This window comes from Malaclemys terrapin, chromosome 2 (assembly GCF_027887155.1).
Source record: "Malaclemys terrapin pileata isolate rMalTer1 chromosome 2, rMalTer1.hap1, whole genome shotgun sequence".
Taxonomy (NCBI): Eukaryota; Metazoa; Chordata; order Testudines; family Emydidae; genus Malaclemys; species Malaclemys terrapin.
The window spans coordinates 241,616,981-241,644,724 of NC_071506.1; the positions used below are offsets into that span (position 1 = coordinate 241,616,981).

Below are 27,744 nucleotides of genomic sequence, written 5' to 3' on the forward strand. Positions count from 1 at the left end.
ATGGCATATATTCTTTGTTCCTAGATGTATAAATTAGCCATATTAAAACACATACTGTACACTTGCTCTGAATCAGAACCACTCCCCCAGTTTTTGTGTCATCTGCAAACTTTATCACTGATAATTTTATGTTTTCTTTCAGGTCATTGATGATGATGTTAAATAGCATAGGGCAAAGAACCCGATCCTTGCGGGACCATACTGGAAACACGCCTGATTGATGACAATTCCCCATTTAAAAGTATATGTAGAGACCTATCAGTTAGCCAGTTTTTAATCCACTTAATGTGTGCCATATTAATTTTATGTCATTTTAGTTTTTAATCAAAATGTTGTGCAGTACCAAGTCAAATGCCTTAGCAAAGTCTAAGTATATTATGGCAACACTATTACCTTTATCAACCAAACTGCTAATCTCGTCAGAAAAAGATATCAGTTTCATTTGACAGGATCTATTTTCCAAAACCCTTGTTGATTTGCATTAATTACACTAGCCTCCTCTAATTCTTCATTAATCATGTGAGATTAATCAAGAGATTAGATTAGACAGACTCTCAGCCAAGAGAGCCCCCTCTTTCTTAATAAACCTAGAGTACTCAATAAAGATTTGGCAGAAGATGAGGGGAAGTATAGAGAAATCACTCAGTACATAAAGACTTTTATTTACTTCCATAGTGCAGGTGCTGACACATGAGCAGATTAATTCTTGCTTCTTAAATGATTCCTTAATACCATATTTTCATCAAATTAGGTAATACTGTGTTGTCAGAGCACGCACCCATTTTTATTTGTTTCAGTGGAGCTTCAGGAGAGCCCTCCTAAAAGGCAAGAAACATGCATAATGCACAGAGAGGATAGTTAAGATTGAAGCCAGGTTCCATGTCAAGCCTTACTTTTAGCAACCTATAACTCCATCTAGTAAAATTGATTTGTCCTGAAAATTGTCATGGTTACTCATGGAGAAATTTTCTGCAAAGTCTGAAGAAAATTGGTAAAGCTGTTTTTGAGTTACAGGTCATTAAAAATCATCCTGAATATGAAACCGCTCAGTAGGAGATCCGTAGTAAAGTTTCAACCATGTTCCACTGTAAATCCAACTGAACAGTTGAGAATAACACTGGAGTTGCTTTTTAGTTATTATGGGAAACCATGAAGCCAATATTGAGATGGCTGTATAATCTCATTCTTTGTACAGAAGAAAATAGAGCTAAAAAAGATGCCTCAGGCCAGAGATAATGTGAAAATCCTATGAGCAAGAATTGAGCTAAATAATTTAGTCTTAGAGCCACATTAGAGATCTTATGTGTCTATAAAAGTTATCTTACAGATTCTTTCATGAAACAGAAATGTTTCAATCATGGGTGACAGGTATCATAGGCTGGGGGGAGGCTATTCCTCCCCCAACAGCCAGGTGTGGCCCCGCCCATGCTCCGCCCCAGGACTCCTCCTGCTTCCCACTCAGCATGACTTCAGTCCCCATGCATGGTGGCCCTGGCTTGGGCTGGGGCTGTGCCGCCAGCGCTCCACGGCTGCGGCCGCACTGCCCACTCTTACAGTGCTCCGGAGCTTCGGTGGCGCTGGGGCCACGCCGCCCACCCTCCCAGCACTCTGAGGCTGCGGCCGTGCCGCCTGCCTTCCCAGCGCTCCAAGGCTGGGGCTTTGCCACCTGCCCTCCTGGTGCTCCGAGACTTGGGGGGACAGGAGCCATGCTGCCTGTCCTCCTGGCAATCTGGAACGGGGGGTGGGGGCCATGCTGCCTGCCCTCACAGTGTTCCGGGGCTGCAGCCACGCTGCCCACGCTCCCGGCGCTCTAAGGCTGGGGGGTTGTGGCTGTGTCGTCCACCCTCCCTGTGCTTCGGAGCTGGGGGCCTTGCCTGGGGCAGGAACTGGTGGCGGTGGGGTCTCTGGGCTCTGGTAGGGGGTGCGCAAAAGGGGCAGGGCCTCGGTGAGAAGGAGCGGGGCTGGGGGCTAGCCTTCCCTAGCCAGCAGTTCGTGCTCTGCCCATGGTTTGAATAGGGAAATGAGCTAGAATGCCTCATGGCAAGTTGGGGGGAAAAAGGCACAGGTGTGGTTCATTAAAAACATTGTAGCCAGAATCACAAAAGGAGAAGACACAGAAGAAGAATTTTGCTAGTATTAAATGAAACTCTTTATGAATTAAATTAGTCCTTAAGGGACCTGTAAAATGGATAACTGTGAAAAATATCAGCATCTCTAAAGTCTCAAAGGAGATTGAGAAGACATTTAATGCTTTCATTGACCTCCATCTTTACAAAGACATACAGACATAACTACATAAGAACACAAGAATGGCCATACTGGGTCAGACCAATGGTCCATCTAGCCCAGAATCCTGTCTTCGGACAGTGGCCAGTGCCAGGTGCTTCAGAGGGAATGAACAGAACAGGCAATCAGTGAGTGATCCATCCACTGTTGTCCACTCCCAACTTCCGGCACACAGAGGCTAGGGACACTCAGAACATGATGTTGCATCCCTGACCAGACTGGATAATAGCTATTGATGGACCTATCCTCCATGAACTTATCTAGTTCTTTTTTTAACCCAGTTATAGTTTTGGCCTTCAGAACATCCTTGGCAACGAGTTCCACTGGTTGACTGTGTTGTATGAAGAAATACTTCCTTTTGTTTGTTTTAAACCTGCTATCTATTAATTTCATTGGGTGACCATATAACATAAGAACTAGGAGAAGGAATAAATAATATTTCCTTATTCACTTTCTCTACAACAGTCAAGATTTTATAGACCTCTATCATATCCCCTCTTAGTCGTCTCTTTTCTAAGATAAAAAGTCCCCTTTGTTTTAATCTCTCCTCATACGGAAGCTTTTCCATACCCTGAATCACTTTTGTAGCCCTTCTCTGTACCTTTTTCAATTCTAATGTATCATTTTTGAGATGGGGCGACGAGATCTGCACACTATATTCAAGATGTGGGCGGACTATGCATTTATATAGTGGCATTATGATATTTTCTGTCTTTTCTATCCCTTTCCTAATGGCTCCTAACATTGTTAGCGTTTTTGACTGCCGCTGCACATTGAGCGGATGTTTTCAGAGAACTATCTACAATGACTCCAAGATCTCTTTCTTGTGTGGGAACAACTAATTTAGACCACATCATTTTGTATGTATATTTGGGATTATGTTTTCCAATGTGGATGACTTTGCATTTATCAACATTGAATTTCATCTGCCATTTTGTTGCCCAGTCACCCAATTTTGTGAGATCCCTTTGTAACTCCTCGCAGTCTGCTTTGGACTTAACTATCTTGAGTAATTTTGCATTGTCTTTGCCACCTTTCTGTTTACCCCTTTTTCCAGATCATTTATTAATATGTTGAACAGCATTGGTCCCAGTTCAGACCCCTCGGGGACACCACTATTTACTTCTATCCATTCTGAAAATTGACCACTTATTCCCCTACACTTTGTTTCCTATCTTTTAACCAGTTACCAGTCCATGAGAGGACCTTCCATCTTATCCCATGATTGCTTACTTTGCTTATGAGCCTTTGGTGAGGGACCTTGTCAAAGGCTTTCTGAAAGTCTAAGTACATATTCACTGGATCACCCTTGTACACATGTTTGTTGACCCCCATTCAAAGAATTTTAATAGATTGGTGAGGCATGATTTCTCTTTACAAAAGCCATGTTGACTCTTCCCCCAACAAATCATGTTCATCTATGAATCTGATAATTATGTTCTTTACTATAGTTTCAACCAATTTGCCTAATACTGAAATTAGGCTTACCGATCTCTAATTGCTAGCATCGCCTCTGGAGCCTTTTTTAAAAATTGGCATCACATTAATTATCCTCCAGTCATCTAGTACAGAAGCTGATTTCAATGATAGGTTACATATCACTATTAGTAGTTCTGCAGTTTCACATTTGAGTTCCTTCAGAACTCTTGGGTGAATACTGTCTGCTCCTGATAACTTATTACTATTTAACTGATCAATTTATTTGACAGCCTCCTCTATTGACACCTCAATCTGGAACAATTCCTCAGATTTGTCTCCAAAAAAGAATGGCTCAGGTGTAGGAATCTCCCTCACATCTTCTGTGGTGAAGACGAATGCAAATAATTCATTTATCTTCTCTGCAATGGCCTTGCCTTCCTTGAATGCTCTTTTAGCACCTCGATTGTCCAATGGCCCCATTGACTGTTTGGCAGGCTTCCTGCTTCTGATGTACTTAAAAAAAATTGGTTAGTTTTTGAGTCTTTGGCTAGTTGCTCTTCAAATTCTTTTTTGGCCTGCCTAATTATACTATAATTGACCCTCATATATATTTAAAGATACTGAGGGAAAACATGCAATTACACCTTCCCCTCAGTGAAGCAAGAATTATAGCTAATGGATACGAAAGGAAAGACCCATTTATCTGTTCTTCATATTATTCAGTTTCTGTCATAAATTCATGTACAATTATAATCAAGGTACTGGCTTCTATCTTTGATTCAGTGTCACCCCTATTAGTAATCCAAGTCCATAATCCATCACAGGTTCAGGCAGGTTGCCCCAGATTAATGTAAATCTAGTGTCAGTAACAATTCAGGGAATACTGTGTCATAAAAAGCCTTTGACTACAGAGTGGACCTCTGTTGCAAATAATCCAAAATTTTTGATTTAGCAGTAACTTTATAAACTGGATTATCCATGTCTTCCACTGACTTGTCATTCTTACTTCCTCACCTTTTAGATTGGGGATAGACACTTTTCACTGCTATTCCTTTTACCTGTTGTTGTTTTCCATGATCATCAAACCACCTGGCAGAAGTTATTTGGTAGGAAAAAGAAATTACAGGAATCAGTGTAAATAAAATTTATCACAAAGTTTGTCTTCATGGAGAGGATATTCATACAATATTTCATAACATTCATTCCATACCCATTGTACCTTAGCTCTGTAGAAAGTTTTAGCTCTTGGTTAGGACACAAGATTAATTTCCCACACACTGAGGGATTTTTTTTATGGGAAACAAGTTTTAACATTGCATTTCCATTTTGTGTTGTGTCCCAAATTATTAAATAAATGGATACTCTTGCCCATAGACCTCAAAAAAAGTTTGTTCTAAATGTGGAATGAATTCTAGTTACCAGAATGCAAAACCTGAAGATGTAGTGCAGTCTTCCTTTTACTGTATGTGGCTGATAGATCCTTATAAAAATGTATCTGCTATCACATCTCATGTATTCTCTACAGATGTTTCCCTCCCTCATGACTGATCCAAAGCCCATTTAAGTAATTGCAAAGAATCCCTTTGTCTTCAACTAGGGCCTGATTCAAAGCCCACAGAAGTAAATTTTCATCAAAAAATGAAATTATTAGTTTATCCTTAAATATGTTTAGATGAGCAAATAACAAGAATAGCCTTGAACTCTACAGATGAGTAAGCATAACTACAGCTTTAATTTTCACAATGTGAAACAATACTTCTGAGCTCACCAATAAGAAATTTTTCAAAAATGTCTCTAAGCACTAAGTCTCGATCGGAAGCCATCTCACTTTTGCCATTTCCCCTGCAAATGTGATATCCAATGAGCTCAGCATTCCAAGGCAAACCAGTACTCGCATCAGGAATGTCTAGGAAACAGGCCCGGCTCCAGGCACCAGCTTACCAAGCAGGTGCTTGGGGCGGCCACTTCAGAGAGGGGCGGCACATCCAGCTGTTCGGCGGCAAGTCGGCGGACGGTCCCTCACTCCTGCTCGGAGCGAAGGACCTTCCGCCGAATTGCCGCTGCAGATCGCAATCGCGGCTTTTTTGTTTGTTTGTTTGTTTGTTTGGCTGCTTGGGGCGGCCAAAACCCTGAAGCCGGCCCTGCTAGGGAATAAGGTACCCCCTTACTGTCCTGTGCAGCTACGTGTCCTGGGTCACAGAGAGGTGAGATGAGTAGCTTCGGCATGGCCACTGCTCTGGGCAAGAGGTTTGGCTGGGCAGGGGTAAGTGGAGCCTTGAGTCCCCCACCTGCCCCCCGCCCCCTCAAACATGCAAGTCAATATAGCTGAGCCAGTGTACCTGTGTACTGGCCAGGGCCGGCTCCAGGGTTTGGAGCCAAAAAAAAAAAGCCGCGATCGTGATCTGTGGCGGCAATTTGGCGGGAGGTCCTTCGCTCCGAGCGGGAGTGAGGGACCGTCCACCAAATTGCCGCCGAATAGCTGGACCTGCCGCCCCTCTCCGGAGTGGCCGCCCCAAGCACCTGCTTGCCAGGCTGGTGCCTGGAGCCGGCCCTGGTACTGGCACAGAATACCTCCCCTCTGAGTCACAAACTGATCCCTGGTCTGCTCCTGGGGCAGTGCAATTATGCACTGCTCTTTACTTAGGGCTTGTCTTCCCTACCATGCTAAATCAGCGTTGCTGCGATCAATGCATAGTGTTGATTTAGCGGGTCTGGTGAAGACGCAATATGTCGATGGGAGAGCGCTCTCCCGTTGATGTCATTAATCCACCTCAACAAGAGGTGGAAGCTATGTCAACAGGAGAGCGTCTCCCGCTGACATAGTGCAGTGTTGACACTGCATTAAGTCGATGTAAGTTATGTCACACAGGGAGGTGGTTTTTTACACGCCTGAGTGACGTAACTTATATTGACTTAAGCGGTAGTGTAGACAAGGCCTTAGGGCTTATGATAAAACCAAAATTTAGTCCTTTACTTGTATGTTACTCATCCCCTTCCCTCACCCTTTGTGTGTCTTTGCCTTTTTTAGACTGTATGCTATTCAAGACACAGACTGTGTCTTCATCTGTGTTTGGAAAGTGCCTAGCATGGTGCAGATGCTACTGAAATCTAAACAGCTAGCCTAAGGTGAAATTCACCAGTGTGAATTAAATGGGATTTAAGTGGGATATAAATGGTACATATGTTTTGTGTTGATGCTCTCAATTTCACTCCTAGTGAGCAGATACTTGCTCATAGCTTGGCTTTGTGCCAGATATAAGTGGCTGGGATTGAAACTGCTGATGTCAGATGCTCCTAGAATCTATTGATACATAGAGATGGACAATTTTATGTTTCACAAAAGGTTATATTCCTCCTTGCCCTCTCCTTCAGAGCTCTGCAAAGCTCTGCCCCTGTATATGTCTCAGCTCTTCTTCCCCCATACTTTTGCACTGGGTACATTTCCTTCTTCCTCTTTCAGGAGTAGGAAACCAGATGACATTTTGGTAGAATTTTGCACATTAATTGCTTTTATAGTATCACCAAGAAGCTTCTTTCATTTATTTTCATTTGGAGATGCTGCCTGGATCATTTGATATTTGACCTGAAAGAGCAGTGATCTGTAGCCACTGTAATCAGCTTTAGTCCCTGCTTGTCTGGTGAGTGAAGACCTGAATTGTGATTTGGTATGGTGGGGGAAAACATTTCTACTAGGTCCCAATCTACAAATTACTCTCAGCCTTTTTGTTCTTGGACTAACACAGGGATGGGCAAACTTTTTGGCCCGAGGGCCACATCTGGGAATAGAAATTGTATGGTGGACCACGAATGCTCACAAAATTGGGGTTGGGGTGAGGGCTCCAGGCTCGGGGTGGGATTGGGATGGGATGGGGGGTGGGGGGCAAGGGGAGGTGAGGGCTCCAGCTGGTGGTGCAGGCTCTGGGGTGGGGCTGCGGATGAGAAGTTTGGGGTGTAGGAGAGAGCTCCGGACTGGGACAAAGGGGTTTGGAGGGCAGGAGGGGGATCAGGGCTGGGGGAGGGGTTTGGGGCACGGGCGGGTGAGGGCTCCAACTGGGGGCGTGCGCTCTGGGGTGGGGCTGGGGATGAGAGGTTTGGGATGCAGGAGGCAGTGGCGTAGCCAGCTTCTAAGAGGAGGGGGGGCAAACATAAAAAAGGCGCCCCCCCCTTGACGCCTCCTCTGGCCATGCCCTCTTCAGCGCCTCCTCCGGCCGCACTGCCCCTCCCCCCACCCATGGCTCCTCCGGCCCTGATGTGCCACCACCGTGGGCCCCCCCGCTCCTCCAGCTGCGGCCGCCATGCTGCGCCCCCCCGCTCCTCCGGCCGCGCCCGCCGCCCCCCATGACTGCCAGCCTGTGCCCCCCCTCGCTCCTCCGGCTACGCTGCGGGCCGCCTGCTGCGCCCCCTGCTCCTCCGGCCGTGCCTGCCGTCCCCCCATGGCTGCCGGCCGCACTGCGGGCCACCAGCCTGTGCCCCCCCTCGCTCCTCTGGCCATGGCTGCTGGCTGCGCTCCCCCCCGCTCCTCCGGACGCGCCCCCCCCACTCTTCCCGCCACCCCCGCCCCTCTCCCCATGGCTGCCGGCTGTGCTGCGGGCCGCCAGCCTGCGCCCCCCTCACTCCTCCGGCCGCTTTTGGAAAGGCGGGGGAAGCTGCTGCTTCCCCTGCACTCCACTAGCTACGCTACTGCCAGGAGGGTGCTCTGGGCTGATCGAGGATTTGGAGGGTGGGGGGATCAGGACTGGGGCAGGGTGTTGGGACATGGGGGGAGGCTCAGGGGTGCAGGTTCTGGGCGGTGCTTACCTCAAGCAGCTCCCGGAAGCAGCAGCATATCCCTTCTCTGGCTCCTACGCGGAGGCGCAGCTAGGTGGCTCTGCACATTGCCCCGTCCACAGACACCACCCTTGCAGCTCCCATTGGCCGCAGTTCCCGGCAATGGGAGCTGCAGGGGCAGTGCTTGGGGTAGGAGCAGCGTGCAGACCAGGCCCCCTGACTGCCCCTATACATAGAAGCCAGTGGGGGGCCATGCTGCTGCTTCCGGGAGTTGCGTGGAGCAGCTCCCAACCCTGCTCCCCGGCTGGAGCGCCAGCTGGAGCCCCAGACTCTGTTCCCCAGTGGGAGCTTGAGGGCTGGATTAAAACGGCTGGTAGGCCAGATTCGGCCCATGGGCTGTACTTTGCCCACCCCATGACTAACAGATAAATTATTAGTTTCATGCTGTAGTCCACCTGAGCATCCGATTGATGAAAAAGCAAAGGGCAGCTGGACAGGATAGGACAGCAGACATTTGGCATGGGAGGGTTTGAATGCAGAAAGAGGAAGGGAAGAAAACTGGGTGAAATTATGGAGAATCAAAGGGAAGGTGGTGGGGGTGTCGGATTAGAGAAAGTGAGGGAGGTCAGAGTGAGTGGGAAGTGGCAAGGTTTGAAGGAGTATTCGCCTGGAGATTAGTGTAGGGGCAGCAGAGGTGTTCTGAGTAGAAGAAGCAAGGGAGAAACTGGCATATGGAGGGAAGGCAGAGCCAAAGGAGAGGAACTGGAAGGTGACATTGTCTACTTGGAAGGACTTGGGAGACCCCAAGGAAGGAGGAGCTGAAGAAACCAAACAGGCTGGGAAAGAAGAGAGGCAGCTGAAGAGAGGAGCTTGTTAAATCAGAGGACTGAAGTTGAAACAGGATCACTGAACCCCCCTTGCTACAATTGTGGCCCCAACATTCCATTTTAGTGGTGTCAGGTATAAAGGGTTAAGCATAACTGAGCAACACATAAAAATGCAGATGCATGCTTTTTTATGCTAAAAATGTTACTTTATCAAGCTGTAATGTCGAAGTTCTCTCTTTCTCTATGACAGGGCCCTCCTCACTGATTATGTGGCTTACCTAAGCACTAAGACAGAGAGCAGTGTTAAGAGGAAGCGATGAGCTAGTTGTTCAGCTCACCATATCCTGTGTTCAGAATAATTTTCATTTCTACTTATCTGTAAATGTTAATGGAATGTCCACAAATATTTGCCTGGTTTCTATGGTGAGAAAGAGTGAGTGAAATTCTGTGTCAAAACCAAACTACATCATACTGTATTTCTTAAAAGAGGATCCCTAGCAAGATAGGAGTTATCTGTGGTTATTACTTATGTGCAAGTTGACATTTGATAAATAACAATCCTTTTGAGATTCACATCTTGAAATTCAAACTTGCATATTACAAATCCTGATATGACTCGGGCCCTTTTGTAGGTAGATGGTAAAAATCAGTTTATCAGAACTCAGCTCAAGGCAAACAAGTTCCCCTCTCAGTATGAAGCAATCAGATATTTGTCAGAAATAAACTTGCATGCCTTTTTTTACAGTGTCTAATTGTTTAAATTCCCAAATTATTAAGAACCAGATGCCCCCTCTCTCTAGGTAGCTAGATATACGGACAAAAACATACGCACATACTCATGTGTGTGTGCAGCACAGAGGGGAGCAAAGTTTCAGGGAAGTGGGCCAGACGGTGGTCATGTGGAAGGAGCAGCTCCCATGCTGCATGCTTTCCCAGTCCTCTGTAAATAGCAGCGTCCCCTCTGAGTGTACAATTCACATTGGCTCTCTGCTACAAATTGAGGTGTGTGGCCAGCAGGAAGGGAGCAGCTGCTGTATGTGGCATGCTTCCCTGGGAAAGGAACTGCAGTTCTGGGGTAAATTGTCACGGAGGTTAGTGCTGGTCTGACCAGCACTCAATCCTTTACCCTGCCACAGAGCAGTTCACCGTCACACTGAGGGAGCCAATGGAATGGGAAACACCCAGTTCGGAGGTAACTTGTCTTTAAAAGTCCAGGAACTTAAAATAAAACAAAAAATCATATTTTGCCAAGAGGACCCGGAAGTTGGAAATTCTAAATTAGAGACTGGTGGCAGCAAACACCTTTCTTCCATAAGGTCTAAACTCTTCGCCTCCTGAACCAGCCAGATGGCCTTTAGGTGGTGGTGTCTGGACTTTTCCATGGCTGCTTGCATGACTGTGGAGTTTGGGGCAGCATGGAAGAATAACTCTGCTCCCTTTGTCAGGACAAAGTACTGCTTTTTTGCTCTCATAGTAGTAGGGGCACGTGTGCCACACAGTTCTTCCTGGTTTCAGTATGGCCTCATTGGTTAGGAGTGCTACTCAGCTAGAGCCTGTAGGCGCTGGGCTATCCAGTAGCATGTGTTGGAGTCCTGGACCTCTTCTGGGGGGATTTGGACCTCTTCTCAGGCCATGCGGTGATAAGAAGGAACAGGAAATGTGTCAGTCTGCACTGCCCCTTATGCCCTCAGCACGGAGCATGAGGAGAGCAGGGTACAGGTGCACACCAATGGACACCACTTGCTAGAATTCTCCAGTCTAAGACAGATAAAGCGCATGTGTATCAATAGTGGAATACAAATAAGGACCCAGCACCTGAAGGAGGAGGATAGGGCTCAAGTTTGAGCTTTTATTGATGAGGGCAGTTTAGTGGCAAGACCCTCATTACAAACTTCAGTTGATGCTGCCAATACTGCTTAAAGATCCATGCCGACTGCTATAGTGATATGCCAGGAATCTAAGACCAGGTTCACACTAAAATTTAGGTCAACACAGCTATGTCGCTCAGGGGTGTGAAAAATCCACACCACCTTTTGAAGCCCAGCCTACCTGTTTGATGCTTCACCTGTCTATGAAGGTTGCTTTCCTCACTGCCATCACTTCGGATGACTTGGTAGGTGAACCTTCCTTGCACTATAGTTCATAAAGAGAAGGTTTTGCTACAGCTGCATCCAAAATTCACCCCTAAAGTAGTATTGGAATTTCACATAAATCAGACTAGCCACTTAGCTGTGGTCTTCCCAAAGCCCCATGCTTCCAGCATAGAGAAGAGACTTCATTCCTGCCACATGAGATGAGCTTTGGCATCTTATTCTACAGAGAACAAAATAGATCAATAAGTCACCTGGGCTGTTTCTTGCCAAAGCAGAACAAGCTGTTTCCTCCCAGAGGATCTCCAAGTGGATCTCTGGATGTATCCTATCTGCTGGCACACCTTCCTCCCCCACATGGAGTATGGGCTCATTCTGCAAGAATACAGACAGCCTCAGTAGCAGCATACCTCTGCTTGATATTAGCAAGGCAGCAACAAGTTCCACCCCCACATTCACAAGGCATTGTGCCTTGGTCCAAGCCTCCTCCATTGATGTATTCTTTGGAATAGTGGTTTTTACAAGCAACCATACCACCTGCATCCTCACATCCTCCTCCTCTATGAGTGCTGCTTGTCAGTGACCCACAGCAGAATACACATAGGGATCGGCAATCGAAGAAGAAAGGAAACTTACATACCCTTTGTAACTGGAGTTCTTTGAGATGTGTGATCCCAATCTGTATTCCACTACCCCCCCTCCTTCCTCTCTGCTTCAGACCCTCTCTGATTCACAGTAAATGGGGGAACTGGAGAGGCATGGGTCAGCCCCACCCCTTATACTCTCAGCACCAAGCAAAAGGAAAGCAAAGGTGCAGGTGTGGCCCAATGGACACTACTTGCTAGAATTCTCCGGTGTCATGCACATGGAGCGCATGTGTACCCACAGTGGACTACAGATAGGGACCACACATCTTGAAGAACGACAGTTACGAAGGGTAAATAATTTTCCTTCGGGGGGGAGGGGGGCATTTGGATCTCAAGTTCAGAATCTGCAAGATTTGGTCCTGTTTCTCCTACAGATCTTCAGTCCACACTGCTCCTCCGCTTCTGTTAGGTGACTGCCCCTACATCTGAAAAAAAAAGAATATGTGGAAATTCATGACCCTAGAAATCTCCGAATTTTTTAAAGTAATTTTTCCTATCCCATTGGTTTCTCCCCAAAGGCTGCAGGAGAATATATGTGCAGTCCAAACATTGAGAAATACATTAATATCATTAAACAAAATATTGAAAAAGGAACTCCACCTGATTCAGCATATTCCCTGGGCAGCCTTTATCAATGGTGTTCATAACGGCATCCTGACCTCAAATTAAAGTTCTCCTCCTTCATTGGAATTAACTTCTGAGGGAGAGTTACCTTCCCATGTACATATGTTAGAAAAGCATCCCTATTTGGTACCAACTAATCAGAGAAAATGAATGGGGTTATATTATACCTTCTTCTGTTGCTGTGCCAGTTTACATGGGCATGTATCTTGAAGTCAAAGTTGGCTCAGCTCAGCTTTAGTTTGCACAAAGTTATTGAACTGTTTCAAAAATAAATTTTATGAATAGAGATCAAAGCACGTAAAAGAACTTTTAGCAAATATGACACTTGTGTAAATATCCTTGAACTTCCCTCCTCTATCCATTCAACACCTCCAGATGCTGTCAGGGCATGTAATGATTGTAATAAATGTTGTATTTGCTTTTGTTTCAGCTGGTTCCGACCAGAAAATTCAGCTGATTACTTGCATTGTTATTTCTGCTTAGAGGACAATTATATTGTTGTTGTTTAAAAAACCCACCTTTGTCATATGTTTCTGAGTACTGGTCTTTAAATTCAGCACTCACCATTTTAAATAACATGAATTTTAAATCTATTTCTATCTTTTACTTTGAAATTATTTCTTTTTCTGTATCTTTTTTAATTTCAGTTTCGTGAGCCTAGAGAAACACTGCACTTTCCAACACGTATTTTTGTATCTCAAAATTAATGCAATTATGAGAACCCAGTTCCCTCTTTATAATATTGTCTGTAGTTTATAACTACAGCATACTACCAATACAGTATTGTCCTTCAGCTGAAGATCCTGTTTCTTTAGGGCTGGATTGTAACTGTACCGAGGCATAGGATAGGAACCAAGCAGGAACCCACGAAAAAAGCGCAGAAATTGGGCTTGTTTTTGGCTTAATTGGCTTGTGAGTTGCTTGTTGGTTAGTTTTTGGCTTGTTGCTTGTTTGGCTTGTAGCTTGCTGCTTCTTTTTTTTGATCATCAAGGGGCAAACGGGCATGGGAGGGAGAGAGTCGGGGTGCACAGCGTGCCCCCCGCAGTCCCAGACTACATGATCACATAGAGTGTTGGGGTTCTTAGGGATTGGCTTGTTTTGGCCTTGTTTTGAAGTGGGATTAGCTTGATTTTTGGCTTATTGTGAAAGTCGGGGTGCTTATTTACTGTGTGAAAGTTGGCAACTGTGGAACCAAGCTGTGATTCTGAAATTGTGCCCCAGCCATGTGGTGACTCAGTCAGGGATGTAAGGGTGCAGGCATGCTGGAAGGTTCATAATTGAGCCTTAGTCTTTAATGTGTATAGTCAGAGCCATCTGTATCTAGGTCTATGGTGGGGAAACAAAGTAATAAATATTAACTGTCTGGTTTATCTTTGTGGGCCCAATTTGCATTACTCACGCAGCCCCTAGTACATTGCAATACCTATAAGACACAGTGCCTGGAGGACTGACTTCAGTAGAGATGTGACCATTTACAATTTGTCTCCAAAGATCAGTAGATTTTAGGGAGAGATTTTAGGTCAGCAGAATATATTTAATCAGGTTGGAAGTTGGTCAAGACACCACACTTAATATCCCTACTTCTGCAGAATATGCCATGGAAGCTTTAATGACCATAAGTGAGTTGGGACTAGGTTTTTTGACTCATCTTTTTAAATGAGTGTACAGTGCCTTCTAATACCACGATTCAGAAGGAATAATCCCACCTATTGACTCCTCCACAAAGCACCTGGATTTTCCTTAGAGGACTGTCATTTAAGCAATGATCAAACCTGACCATCTTTAGTGTGTGAGACCGTACAAGCTTAAGGCAATCTGGGTCACTGGGCAACCCCACACACTAGCTGGTATTTCTGCAATTGAATATTTCTCCTAATATGTTCCTCTTTGTTTTACAGGTTGTCACTCTGTGGTACAGAGCTCCTGAAGTTTTGCTTCAATCCAGTTATGCAACACCAGTTGATCTCTGGAGTGTTGGCTGCATATTTGCAGAAATGTTCCGTCGGAAGTAAGAAATATTGTTTTATCATCATTATTTTTAATGTGAAAATTGTGCAGAAATATACAGTATTATATATTGTAACACTGTATGCAGTAGAAGATTGGAAGCATGTTTTATTTTTATTTACAGTTGGAACTACAAAAGCCAATTATATATAAACTCAGGGTTGTGACTTCCATCTTGGATTCTTTTTTCCTGAGGAGTGAGTCTCCCACAGCCCTTTTTAAAACCTTGATTTCTTTTACAAAAGCACATGTGAACACTGTAACAAGAACATAACACCTGAATCTAGATGGCTGAGATGTAGATAAATAGGGGCAAAAGGATCTATTGACAGAGGCCTATATTGTGGGGTTCTGGAAATAATTTGTTTTGAGGAAGGAAAGACATAGCCTTCAATACGGTCGTCTTACTTCTGGAGTTTGCGCTTTTTGAATTCCAGATGTTTACTTGTAGTCATCTCTTGGCATACTTGAGATCTGGAAAGTCACTGTAATGTCAATTTCTAGAAACAGACTGAGGTAGGAGTTTTTGAAGAATAAACTGTTTTGACACTGTCTAGGGTAATGTAGGTAGTAAAATTTCAGTGTGGTCAGAAATAAGACTTACTTTTGACTGATTCTGTTAGATTAACTATCAGTATTCTCTTGGCGTATTATACTTACTTGATCTTCTTATCCCATGTAATGCATTTTGGATGAAAACCAGAAACTACTGCAAGAATTATATGGTGTTATCATACAGTCTATTGGTGATGTGCCTACAGAAACCTCATACACCATTTTGGAACAGCTACTGTGAAATAAAATGATGTACCTTTTAAATAAATGAATATGAAAATCTAAAGGAAAATGGCTCACCTTTGAGCTTAAAAACAAATAGTCCGTTTTTTACAAATTACAAAGGTGTAGCCACAGTACAAGGGCCTCTAGAAACAACCATGCGATAGCAATACTTCTTGACAAAGATGAATTTGCAATATATGAAGTTCAAAATGCTAGTTGAAGCCTTGCAAAAGGACTTTGGGATTTCACTGTTTATTAATGTTAACATATGGAAAAATATTTGTTCTTGGGCTTATTGCCTAGTCAAATGGCCAGAGTAGATTTACTACACTCCACCCTCTGTGTGTGACTCATAAATGAGATCAGAAAATGAGAGAAAAGGAGAATGTGGATTTTAGGAGTTTCAGTTAAGTCCTCCATTGCAAACTTTTAGATACTAAGTTTTATTCCATATAAGATTCACAATGAAACTGACTTTTCAAGATTTCACTTGCAGAATAAAAAAAAGTTTCATTTTTGCATTGACAATGAGCATAAAACATGACAAACAAACTTTATGATTTGCTCAAAAAAACTTTTTTTGTCATCTATTTTACAGCACTGCCCTAGATGAAATATTATCTTGTATAAACCATGTAAAATTGCCTTGTACCCTATACATTGAATTTTCATTTTTTATAACACTGGACTCACTCTCCAAATCCAAAAATGTAACATGATCAATTGAATTAGGAACAATTGTGCAAATTTAAATATTGGCTTAAGGGTAAAAAATGCCAGATTTTTAGTAGAAATAAGATTTGATTTGAAGCAGAGTTTGATACAACCAGGCCTTCTGTTGTCCCTGCCAAAGACAGGGTCAGTTTGACATTCTCAGTCCTAAATCTGGGAGACAGTCAAAAACTGTGTATGTCAGGAATCTGCCAAGTGTATATGCTACTTTGTTTAATTAGTAACATTATGATTTACAGATTAAGATATTTGAACGTGCAGGAGCCCAACATATGCCATAAGCAAAATTTAAGGCTTCACTGTCATTAAACTGCAGTGAATAGCATGGAATATCTTCTTTATGGATTGTTGCATTGAGTTAATTTTGCAATAACCTTTGTATGATATATGTTGTCTTTTTAACATCCTTAATAAATTGCAAAAGAGAATCTATTCTACTGTGAACATGGTGGCAATAATCTGTAAAATTTTGCAAACTCCCATGGATTATTTCCAAAACATTCAATAAGTGAAGCAGCTACTTCTGCTGAAAAATAGCAGTGAATTTAGGTCACTGCCCATCTGCTTTTCATCTGGCATTGAGGGGGGTAGGAGTAGGAGAGTTGTTTTTGTTTTTTTAAGTTTACCTGTTGGTCCAGCATTCCAGCCATCCTTTTCTTTTTGCCAAATCACCAGAGACTTATTTTCCATTCCTTCCCCCATTCTCCTTTGCTTTCACTTGAAAATATTTTTAAACTTCTGTCATTTCTAACTGATGTTCTGATCTCTTTATGTCAGCTGAGATTCTGATAGCCTGCCTTACTCATGTTGAGTGGTGTCTCATTCCCAGAATAATTTCAAAAAAGTCAATGGAACTATTTGTGATATAAGATACTACTCAGTATGAGTAAGGCTATCCTACTCCACAAATTGTCCCATTGACTTCATTGGAACTGTTCTGGGAATAGGATACTAACCAGAAGCAAGGCTATCAGAATCCGGCTCAGTGCTTACAATGGCCCAAAGGCTGCAACAGACTGATTATGCTTGGATTAGCCAGAGTATAGGTCTCATTTCAGATTTGTGTGAATGAAATATAACTTTCTGCTGAATCAGCCTTAATCATAGATCAATAGTAGAGGTTTTCAGTGTTTTGCAAGGCACTTCCCCATTGGCTCGAGTTCAAGGATATACACAAAACTTTGTGCCAGGCCTGGCGCGGATGATCTAAATTGCAAGTTATATGAGTAACAGCCTGTCATCAGTTAGAAAACTTTTTTTCGTCATTCCAGCTGAAATTATACAAAATTTTGCTGTGGTTGCAGAAGTGGATATGTTTCTCTAAAGCCTGTTGTCAACAATAAAGCATCATGTAGCATAACACTAGCCACAAAGTACCATGCACCTTAATAGCAGCTCATCTTGATCAATACTAGGGTTACCATACGTCCGGATTTTCCCGGACATGTCTGGCTTTTGGGGGCTCAAATCCCCGTACGGGGGGAAATCTCCCAAAAGCCGGGCATGTCCGGGAAAATCGGGAGGGAGGGCTGGGCCGGGGTCGCGGTGCCGGGCGCGCGGTGCCGGGCCGCCGAGGGGGTGCGCTGGGCCGCGGGGCTGGGAGCCGGGGGGTCGGGCCGGGCCGCCGGGGGGGGTGCGCGGGGCTGGGCCGGGAGCCGGGGGGTTGGGCCGGGAGCCGGGCCGCCGGGGGGGGGTTCGCGGGGCCGGGCCGGGAGCCGGGCCGGGGCCGCGGGGCCGGGCGGGTCCGCGGGGCCGGGAGCCGGGGGGTCGGGCCGGGAGCCGGGCCGCCGGGGGGGGGTGCGCTGGGCAGCGGGGTCGGGCCGCCGGGGGGGGTGCGCTGGGCAGCGGGGTCGGGCCGCCGGGGGGGTGCGCGGGGCCGGGAGGTCGGGCCGGGAGCCGGGCCGCCGGGGGGGTGCGTTGGGCCGCGGGGCCGGGAGCCGGGGGGTCGGGCCGGGAGCCGGGCCGCCGGGGGGGTGCGCTGGGCTGCGGGGTCGGGCCGCCGGGGGGGTGCGCTGGGCCGCCGGGGCCGGGATCCGGGGGGTGCGCTGGGCCGCCGGGGCCGGGAGCCGGGGGGTGCGCTGGGCCGCTGGGGGCCGGCCGGCAGTGCTGGGCGGGCCGGGGGTGGTCGGCCGGGGGCCAGGGCCCCCCCTTACCTGCCCAGGCTTCCCGCGAATTAAATGTTCGCGGGAAGCAGGGGAGGGGGCGGAGACTTTGGGGAGGGGGCGGAGTTGGGGAGGGGGCGGGGCTGGGGGCGGGGCCAGGGCCCCGTGGAGTGTCCTCCTTTTGGAGGCACAAAATATAGTAACCCTATCAATACAGTGCTTATTGCTACCCTAGAACAAGTGTTTCAGTGAAGGATGAAGAAGGTGGTTGAAGCGTTTGTAGCCTAGCTGACCTGCACTCAGCGCAGGCCCAGAGGGGAGGAGAGGACAGAGGTGTACCTGTAACATGCTTGGGGTGAAATCCTGACCGCATTGAACTCAATGGTAAAACTCACATTGACTTTAATGGGGCAGGATTTCACCCTTGGTCTTTATGCCATGACATTTATTGGTAGTAGCTGTGTGCTGTACTATGAGTCATTCTTCACTGAGCTCCCCCTACCATCACTTCTTATGTACACACATTATGGATTAACTCCTAGCCCCACTGAAGTCAAAGTGAGTTGTGCAGTTACTTCAGTGAGGCCAGGATTTCGCCTGATGTGTGTTGGTAACAGAGGAGTGGGATGAGTGGAGCCCATGTTCCTTTTTAAATCTTTGATACATGTGTCAGTAGTAACATCCCCAGTGTCCTTTTTTCCCATAGGGTCTCATTTCAGACCCATGCTAGTTCTTTTGTCAGATGCATCCCTGTGCTTGAGAATATCTGGTCACTGATTCCTCCCCTATCTTGGTGGGCACTGCACTGTAGATGTGGAGCTGCTGGTGTATTTCAGTTTATTTACAGCCTTCCTGTATCTCTCTGCATAGTCAGCTCTTCCTCTCTTTGCAGATCTTAGCCTAAAACATATCTTTCTAGGCTCCCAATTCTACTTGGACAGATTTCTGAAATGCCACTCTGAAGCAGAGAGAGAACAGGGCCATCAGATGCTTTTCAAAGCGGTAAATATCAGAAAAGGTAAAAGGAGTGGAGGCAGCAAGAGTTGAAAGGATAAGAGAAAATAAGGAAAAGGGAGATGTCTCTGATTGGATATTGAGGGGAGAGGATAAAAAAAACTAAGATGGTGCAGCACCCTAGGTAAAAATTAGCCATGCTAAGACATGTCTACAAATCCTGCTCATAACTATGGGTTTCCCTGTAAAGTGGCAGACTCCTTAAATGAGGTTTAAGAGAAAACTGGTATCTTTATCATGCAACCAGTTTCAAACACAAAGTTTGAAATCATATTATCTTGTGTTTTACAATGAAATTTAAACCAGCGTGTCTACTGGACCAAGAGCACAAAAACACATTTAGCAAGTATTCACTTATCTGTTTGGTCTCAGTTAGGTATTGGTGGCAGGAAAACTTAAAAACAACTCCGCAGCTCAATTTGCAACCTTTGAACCAAGGTATGATACAATTTTGGCCTGAATCAGTTTTTGCCATTTTTGGAAATTATCTTGCTTTGTTACAAGAATGATTTAAGTGCAAGTGCCATAAAAGTTCACCACAGACCAGAGCAACTGTACTGGGAGAAGGTTTCATCCCTTGGAAAGATCCAGTCAGCATTCAGTATTTCTATACTCTGCACTTTTTCTCCTTTATTCCTCTGCCATTCATGTGCATATGGATGTGTGGGAGGCTGATGGTTTTTCCAAACCAGACCTAATGAAACAGGATTTTTCTTCCTCCCCAGACAAGTGGCCAGTCTATCAGAGATTTTTTTTTTCAGAATTTCTACTGGACTCTTGGATTCATATAATCAAGACTGAATGAACCCAGGCCACTAATTTAACCCTTTGTTTTCCCAGTCTGACAGGATAACAGTGACATCTTGATTGAAGCCCTACTAACAGATAAAGGAAAGGCAGAAGTGTGCACTGGTCCATGTTGACAAACAGTGTTTTCAGCTCAATCCTAAATCAGTGGCAAAACTCCCACTGACTCTGGATACAAGCCATATGCACATTAATGAAGGGAAGGAAGGGTGGACAATCAGAGTAAGTCTGAGGATTATCAAGCAGAAAAAAAAAGAGGTAAGAGGTCTCAGGACAGTGACATTGTCATTCAGGGTAGACAGACCCTACATAAAACATACAGTGCTGCTGTTTAGCTCACATTTTCCTGCTAGGCTTTGCTGGCTGATATCTTCTCAAGTGTCTACAGTTGGGCTGATTGATAGCCGTTAGTCAAATCCAGTAACCGTATCAGCCTGTGGTTAGAGATAAGTGTTAAGTGTGTGCCTGGCCATTCAGTTGTGGTTTTCCTTCCAGCTTCCAATCATGCCAGACTTTCATTCAGAGGAATAGATGCTGTGGGTAAGGGAAACCGTTGATAAACCATAGAAACCAAAAACTGTCACTAACCATAACAAAAAACAAAACCTGGACAGGGTGGGGGCAGGGGACAACTAGAAGGTATGTGAGTGCAGAGTTGAACTGGATTGTTAAGCAGAAGTATAGTATTGTGGTAGCTAATGCAATGATGATTTTTCCAGTGAAAATAAGAAGGCTCAAATAAAATGCCAACCTGATGTTCTCATTGTCTAGTAAATAGAATTTGGAGTAGATTTCCACTGGCAGTTTGGTGCCAAATTCCCAGAAATGAGGCACCTAAACACAAAGTTGATGTGTACCTTTTTTTTTAAATAGTTGATGGAACCCCTGATATTTGGAGGGGAGAGGGGAAAAGTCAAAGTGGGTAAATGACAAATCTTGGTCTTAAAAAAGAGGAAAGAAAGGAAGGATGGTTTTGGAATTCCCTTTTCCCCCAGATGTCCAATCCGCTGCTAAGAGTTGCTATTTCTGTCATTTGAACCAGGTATGGCCAGCAGCAGTTCTCCCACTGGGTGCTTTAAATTGGGAGAACAACCTTTGTGGTGAGTCAGAAAGAAGACACGAGGGAGGGGAACCTGACTTGCCACGGGCAAGAAAAGGTCAATGACCATGGGATGGGGGACAGAAGAGGAAGAAGACCTAGAAGCTAGTAGGCTGGCAGAGAGGACTGGAGACATCCTTCCCATTTTCAAAGGCACAGGGAAAGGCAACAATCTAGGGTGGGATTGGGGACTCCTGAGGGATCAAGGCCAGGCAGCAGGCATTGATACTATCCTTGAACACTGCACCTGCCACCTGCTTGAACTTAGCTGACCTGGAAATTTTCCTATTGATCTTTAGGAAACAGAAAAGCAATAGATCTAGTCTGACTTCAAAATAGTCTAACTTGACCTCTACTTTTTAAAAAAGTAATGGTCAGAGGAAAAAAATCATTCCAGCCTGTGACAGGGTGTATGGCTGCTGGCCAGAAGTCAGTGGAGAAGGAGTGAACCCTTTCCCTGTGAGCAAAGATGTCTGCCCTGGACTCAAATATTTGAAGGTAATTAGTACATTAACATTCTAATGGGGATGTGCTGTTGGGAGATGAGTCTGATACCAAGAGTCAGGGTCCCAGATTCTGATCTGTGCTTGATGCAGCTCGGGACAGGGGAAGGGCAAAGAAGGTTGTATGCCACATTTGTAGTCCCCTGTATTCTGGTGCTAGTCAGGAACAAGTTTAGTCCCAGCATAAATCACGGCAGCCTGAAGACTGTTCTAATTTACACCCAGCTTGCAAATGGCTGTAAGGAAAACAGCTGCAGTGCAGAAGTTCTCTGATCACACCCCTTTTTTTCAGTTGCAGGCCCCTAGGCTGAGAGGAGCAGTAACAAGTTCTATGCCACCTAGGGATTCCCCTTATGAAAGGGATTTTCTGGTTGCTTTGCCAAGCAGTGAAAAGCTGCCAGATTGGGGTTCCAGAAACTGGCACATGAACTGCAGGAAGAAGGCTAAAACTGGGAGAATTATACATTGTACTGCACTGCTTCCCTCTCCATAACTTGACGAAAAAGAGCCTCTTTATACATCTTTGGACTTCAGCTGAGGGAAGCCCTGTAGGATTTGTGTTTGATCCTTAATGGAACAAAACATGTATATTTACTTTTTTGTTTTACAAGAAACTTCCACAGAATGTATTTAAACTCCAGATTGGTTGTCAGGATCCTTTCCTGCTTCACACAAACACCCTTGAAAGAAAAGAGAGAGAGACTTGATTTTAACTTTGGCTTACATTGTTAAGCTTCCAGGTGCTTTTCATAGTCAAGTATCTGGTCAGAGAATTTGATCTAGACCGTTTTTATTGAATTTTCCAGAAAAAAATATAATAATTTCCTACCATTCATCAGCCATAAAAAATGTATGTTATAGCTGAGAAATATATAGAATAAATATGTCTCCTGTTTGCTTCTTTTCCTTGCAAGAGCTTTGCACTGGCAACTCTCCATGTGTGTTCACCAAAGCTCTTAGATGTTCTTAATATTTAAAAAATATCAGTAAATCTGCATCTAGAGAAGTGGAAAAATTAAACAAATCCATAAAGGACCAGGGGATGGCAGGACTTTGACAGCATTTAAGGACAGTTGAGCAAAACATAACAAATCTCTGAAACTTTTTACCACTCTGTAGCAAGTAAATATCTCTCTGAGCCAGAAGAGCTCAAAGTGCCTGGAGAAAGTAATGTGGAATTTGATGCTGTGTAGATATTTATGGCAATATCTTTTTCCACAGGCACTGCACTACTGTTTTGATCCAACTTCTCTCTGGAGTCTGGGACCTTTTCAACCACTGCGCTCATTCCAGTGGTAGGGCCAGTCTTGGGAGTCAATATATGTTTTACCTGATTAACAACTACAGTGTTTGGCCATTAGATATAAGCCCATGGAAGCAGTAAAAAAAGGAGTAAAAAATACTTGTTATTGTAGTAGGTAGAATATTATTCCCCATGCAGATCCTTTCAGTGTCCCAAATCATTAAAATCCATAAGAGGGGAGAAAATCTCATAAGGATCCCAGGCAGCGTTGCTCCCACATAGTCATGCTATGAACTATTTCATAGGATACTGTGCACCCAAACCTGGCAAATCCTTGGGAACCACAGGAGGCTGGGGCCATCCACATGACACATGTACACCCCTCACTCAACCACTGCTCCCCCCTCCTGGCCACTCTTCTGCTCCGTCCCCTGCACAGACCATAGCTCTAATGTCCTTTGCAGGGTCCACAGGATAGTGCTATGTATGTCCACGTACCCACATACACCCTCATACATATTTCATCCTCAGGGCATGATCCATGCATGAGACTCTGCCGCATGCATACAGCTTAGGGGGAGATGTTTATACCAGGCCAAAAGTATTACCTGCTCTAAGTTAAAAATTAGCAAGTTGTTAGAAACCCCATTGTTCAAATCACGTCAGACCATATTAAGAAAAGTTCCATTTTTAAGACAATTCAAAGTTATAGTCAAGCTTTTTAGGTGTCTATATGCCTGTTAAAAATACTACTGTAATGCCCGCAGGTACAGTAGGAACAATACTTCTAGTTGCAGTGTTTTCGGCTGTTTACGGTAGAACACTGCGGTAAGGGTGATAACTCATCCAGTGCTTTTACTATCATGTCTGTTTAGTAGTCAGCTTAGTCTAATAAAACATAATACTTGCAGCTGGCCTTCTGACACGTTTAGAAAGAAAACTTGTTGAAATAATAGTTCGTCTTCAGTGCAAAGAGTCAGCTGTTGAAAGTCACTGAGGGCATTGTTTCTTGGCACTGGTCCTGAGGCAAAGGTGGGTCACAGGCTGTTGGACATCAGGGTGAAGCCAAAATCACCCCTTTTAAAAAAATTTCCTTTTATTTATTTTTACATATATATATATATATATATATGTGGCCACCGCCCCTCTTAGGTACTTGTATGGCTTTTATTACCATAGTATCTGAGCAGCTCACGACATCCCAATGAAGTAGGGAAGTGCTATGATCCCATTTTAAAGATGAGGGACTGAGGCATACACAGAGACACTAAGTGACCTGACCAAAGTTGCAAAGGAAATCCGTAGCAAAACAGGGAATTGAACCTGAATCTCCCAAGTCCTGGGCTGAACTCTAACCCTGAATCCACCTTCCTTTCTATGAGCCAGGGAAAGAGAAAGGAAAGATAAGATCATGCCTTCCTCCTCCTGTGGCTGTGGTCTCAGAACCCACATTCCCAGCATCTCAGCTCTGAGGAAGGCACGGCTGACACTGAGGCACTGAGCGACTCTAGGATGTTGGCCCCCAGTGGAGCATGCCCATCGTCTTACTGGCCCATGTTCCCAGTAGGCAGGTGGAGTCAGCTCAGTGATAGAGATCCTTTTGTCAGCCTGTTTTTTTTCCAATCTGCTGTCACATTTCTTACTTGTTATATTTGGTGATGACTGTCACTATTAATTATACAAGGTCTGGTCAAGTACATTCTTTGACAGCATGTTGGTTATCATGACTGAGACTTGGCTTGGGATCTATAAGATCTTGGGCTCCTTGTAGAGGCTAGCCGGGGCTCGTCTCTCTCTGGGGTGGCAGGGAACCACACCGCCTCATTACCTTTCGGAATAGCTCTTGCAGGGAATTAGTCCGGCCACAGGAGTCTTCCTCTACGGCCTTAGTGAAGGTACAAATAAACACAGTGAGCCTAGGCCCTGGGTCAGGGCAGGGAACTGGTAAGTCAGGTGCTCAGGTCACCCAATGTGACATTTTTTTGGATTGGTCGTTAGGCCTGCCTTTCGCAGGGATCTCAGGACTGCGGCTATGTGTTCCAGGTGGTCCTCCCACTGGTGGCTGTAGACTATGACGTCACCCAAATACGCTGCTGGATAGTCTTGATGGGGCCATAGAAGGCAATCCATTAGTCATTGGAACGTCGCTGGGGCCCCATGGAGGCTGAAGGGCATCCGGGTAAATTGATAAAGTCCCATTGCGGTGGCAAACGTCTTCTTCTCCTTAGAGATGGGGTCGAGCGGGATCTGCAGTATCCATTACTGAGGTTGAGGGTGGTAATGAAACAGGCCTCCCCTAGGTGACCGAGCAGTTAATCTATACGGGGCATAGGCTATGCATGGAACCTTGAGATCGCGTTGATCTGCCAGAAGTCTATATAGAAGTGCCGTGTTCCATTGGGCTTGGGTACCAAGACCACCGGACTGCGCCACTCACGCAGTGATGGCTCAATGACTCCTAGGGCTAGCATGGCCTGTACTTCCTCTTTGACCTCCTGCCGTATTCGGTGTGGCAGGGGCCTGGTTGACTCCCGGATTACCTTCCCCAGTTCGGTCTGGATGGCATGATGGACCAGGGTCATGTAACCGGGTAGGACCATAAAGGTTCTCCTGAAAGCCTACAGGAGACATTGGGCCTGCTTTTGCTGCTCCTCCATGAACGTGTCGCCGAACTGGGGGCCTGCGGGGTCCTCTGTCGGGGCATGCGGGGACCCAACTCTGGTTCCGGTGGATAAGGGTTAATTAATAGGCCCTCCCGTTCTCACCATGGTTTCAATAGATTCACATGATATCGCTGGGTCTTCTTGTGCCAGTCAAGCTGGTGGACCTCATAGGGTCCCTGCCAACGAGCCAGCAGCTTCGATTTGCTCAACAGTAGGAGGAGCAGGACCCGATCACCTGGCTCAAGGCACAGATGCGAGCTTCTTGGTTATAGGTTGTGCCTGGGGTTCCTGCATGGCTTTTAATTTTTCACATGCTAGTGCTCCGGCCTGAGCGAGGTGCTCCTGGAGCTGGAGAACATACTTCAGGAGGCTCTGGGTTGAAGACGGAGACTGTTCCCATGTCTCCTGCGTTAAGTCTAATAGGCCCTGTGGGCGGCGGCCATATAGTAGCTCGAATAGGGAAAATTTTGTTAATGACTGGGGTATCTCACGGATCGCCAGCAGTAAGGCCGGGAGTAGCTGGTCCCACCGGCATAGCTCCTTTGTGGAGAACTTGCGCAGCATCTCTTTCAGGGTCCGATTAAATCATTCCACAGTCCGTCAGTCTGTGGGTGGTAGACAGAGGTGCATAACTGTTTAACTCCCAGGAGCTCGCATACCTACTGCAACAGCTGGGAGGTGAAGTTGGTGCCCTGGTCCATTAGGATTTCCCGGGGCAGGCCCACTCGAGTGAAGACCTTCTCTAGTTCGCCAGTGATGGTCCAGACGGTGGTGCTCCGCAATGGCACAGCCTTGGGAAAACGGGTGGCATAATCAATGATGACCAGGACATTCTGGAATCCGCGGCACTTCTCGGGAGCGGGCCCACCAGATCCATGGCCACCCGCTCAAATGGCATCTCTACTATGGGCATGGGAACCAAAGGGGCCTTGGGTACCCGTGGGGGAGCCACTAATTGGCACTCCAGGCAGGAGCTGCAATAGTTCCTCACCTCCTGGTGAACGCCGGGCCAAAATCCGGGCGATGGTCTTTTCATGGCCCAAGTGCCCTGCGGCAGGGATGTTGTGTGCGAGCTTCATTACTGCTCATTGATGGCACCAAGGCACCAGCAGCTGGGTCTGTGGTTCTCCTGTGAGGGGATCCTGTTCCACCTGGTAAAGACGGTCATGGTATAGCTCAAACCGGGGCCACTGATTTGCATGATGTGGGTCAATCATGGCCCCATTGACAGTGGCTAGTTGTCCGTAGTCCTGACTAAGAGTGGAGTCTGCTCTTTGATTGCAGCAAAAGTCAGTGTTAAGTTGGAGTTCAATAGCTGGCCCAGCTGGGGGGTCCTCGGGTTCCTCGGTCCCTCCCTCGGGGTCTGGGGTCTCCTCCTCCAGTTGGGCCTCAGTGCAGTCTCCTTCCAGCACAGGGGTCAAGCGGAGGATCTCCTCGAACACCGCCCAGTCTCGCCCCAGAATCACCGGGTAGGCTAGTTGAGGAGCCAGGCCAACGACCAGGTGGGGATCGGACGGGGCCCCAAGGTCTGTCGGATTAGCGTCTGGCCACAGGCCGAATTGATCAGAGCCAGGGTTGGTTGGTCCACGACAATTACCAGAACCGTGGTCTTGGGGACCTTTGGCAGCCGGACCCGGGTCTCTCCTGCACAGACATGGCCGAAGCTGCAGTCCATCTCAGTGCAGTCACGCTGTAAGTGTCCATATTTCCCGCATAAAAGCAGGGCCCGAGTTCCGGGCAACCACCCTGGGTGGAGGCTCCCATCGGGCTCCTGGGGGGACTCCGCTGGGTCCTCAGGACACTTGGCACAGGGGTTGCGGTTCCTTGTTGAGGTGGGAGTTCGGGGCATCTAGCCCGAAGCCTCAAGTGAGCCTCTTACCAACGGGGGAGACTCTGCACTTTGGTCTGAGCGCCCCCTTTCTTTTCGGGGTTGGGGCACTCTGGTCCTGGGAGGGGTGGGCTCTGGTAGCTGGCCCCACCGGCGCTTCGGCTGCGAACAAGTTTTCCATAAAAGCAACGGTGGTGGCTAGCGTCGCTGGCCGATGGCGGAGCACCCAGGCCCTTACTCTTGCCGGGTCGGATGTGTACAAATTGTTCTAAAATAATTTTTGTTCCGTGACCTCATCCGCGGTCC

The 27,744-nt window shown here is 46.1% G+C and overlaps 1 protein-coding gene across 1 annotated transcript in view; it reads left to right on the forward strand.

The window, feature by feature from the left end:
• CDK6 (cyclin dependent kinase 6) overlaps nt 1–27,744 on the forward strand; it is a 190,317-nt gene that overhangs the window by 125,884 nt on the left and 36,689 nt on the right. Inside the window, exon 5 of the mRNA XM_054020458.1 lies at nt 14,559–14,668. Within this exon, the coding sequence (XP_053876433.1) occupies nt 14,559–14,668 (110 nt within the window). The remainder of the gene's footprint in view (nt 1–14,558; nt 14,669–27,744) is intronic.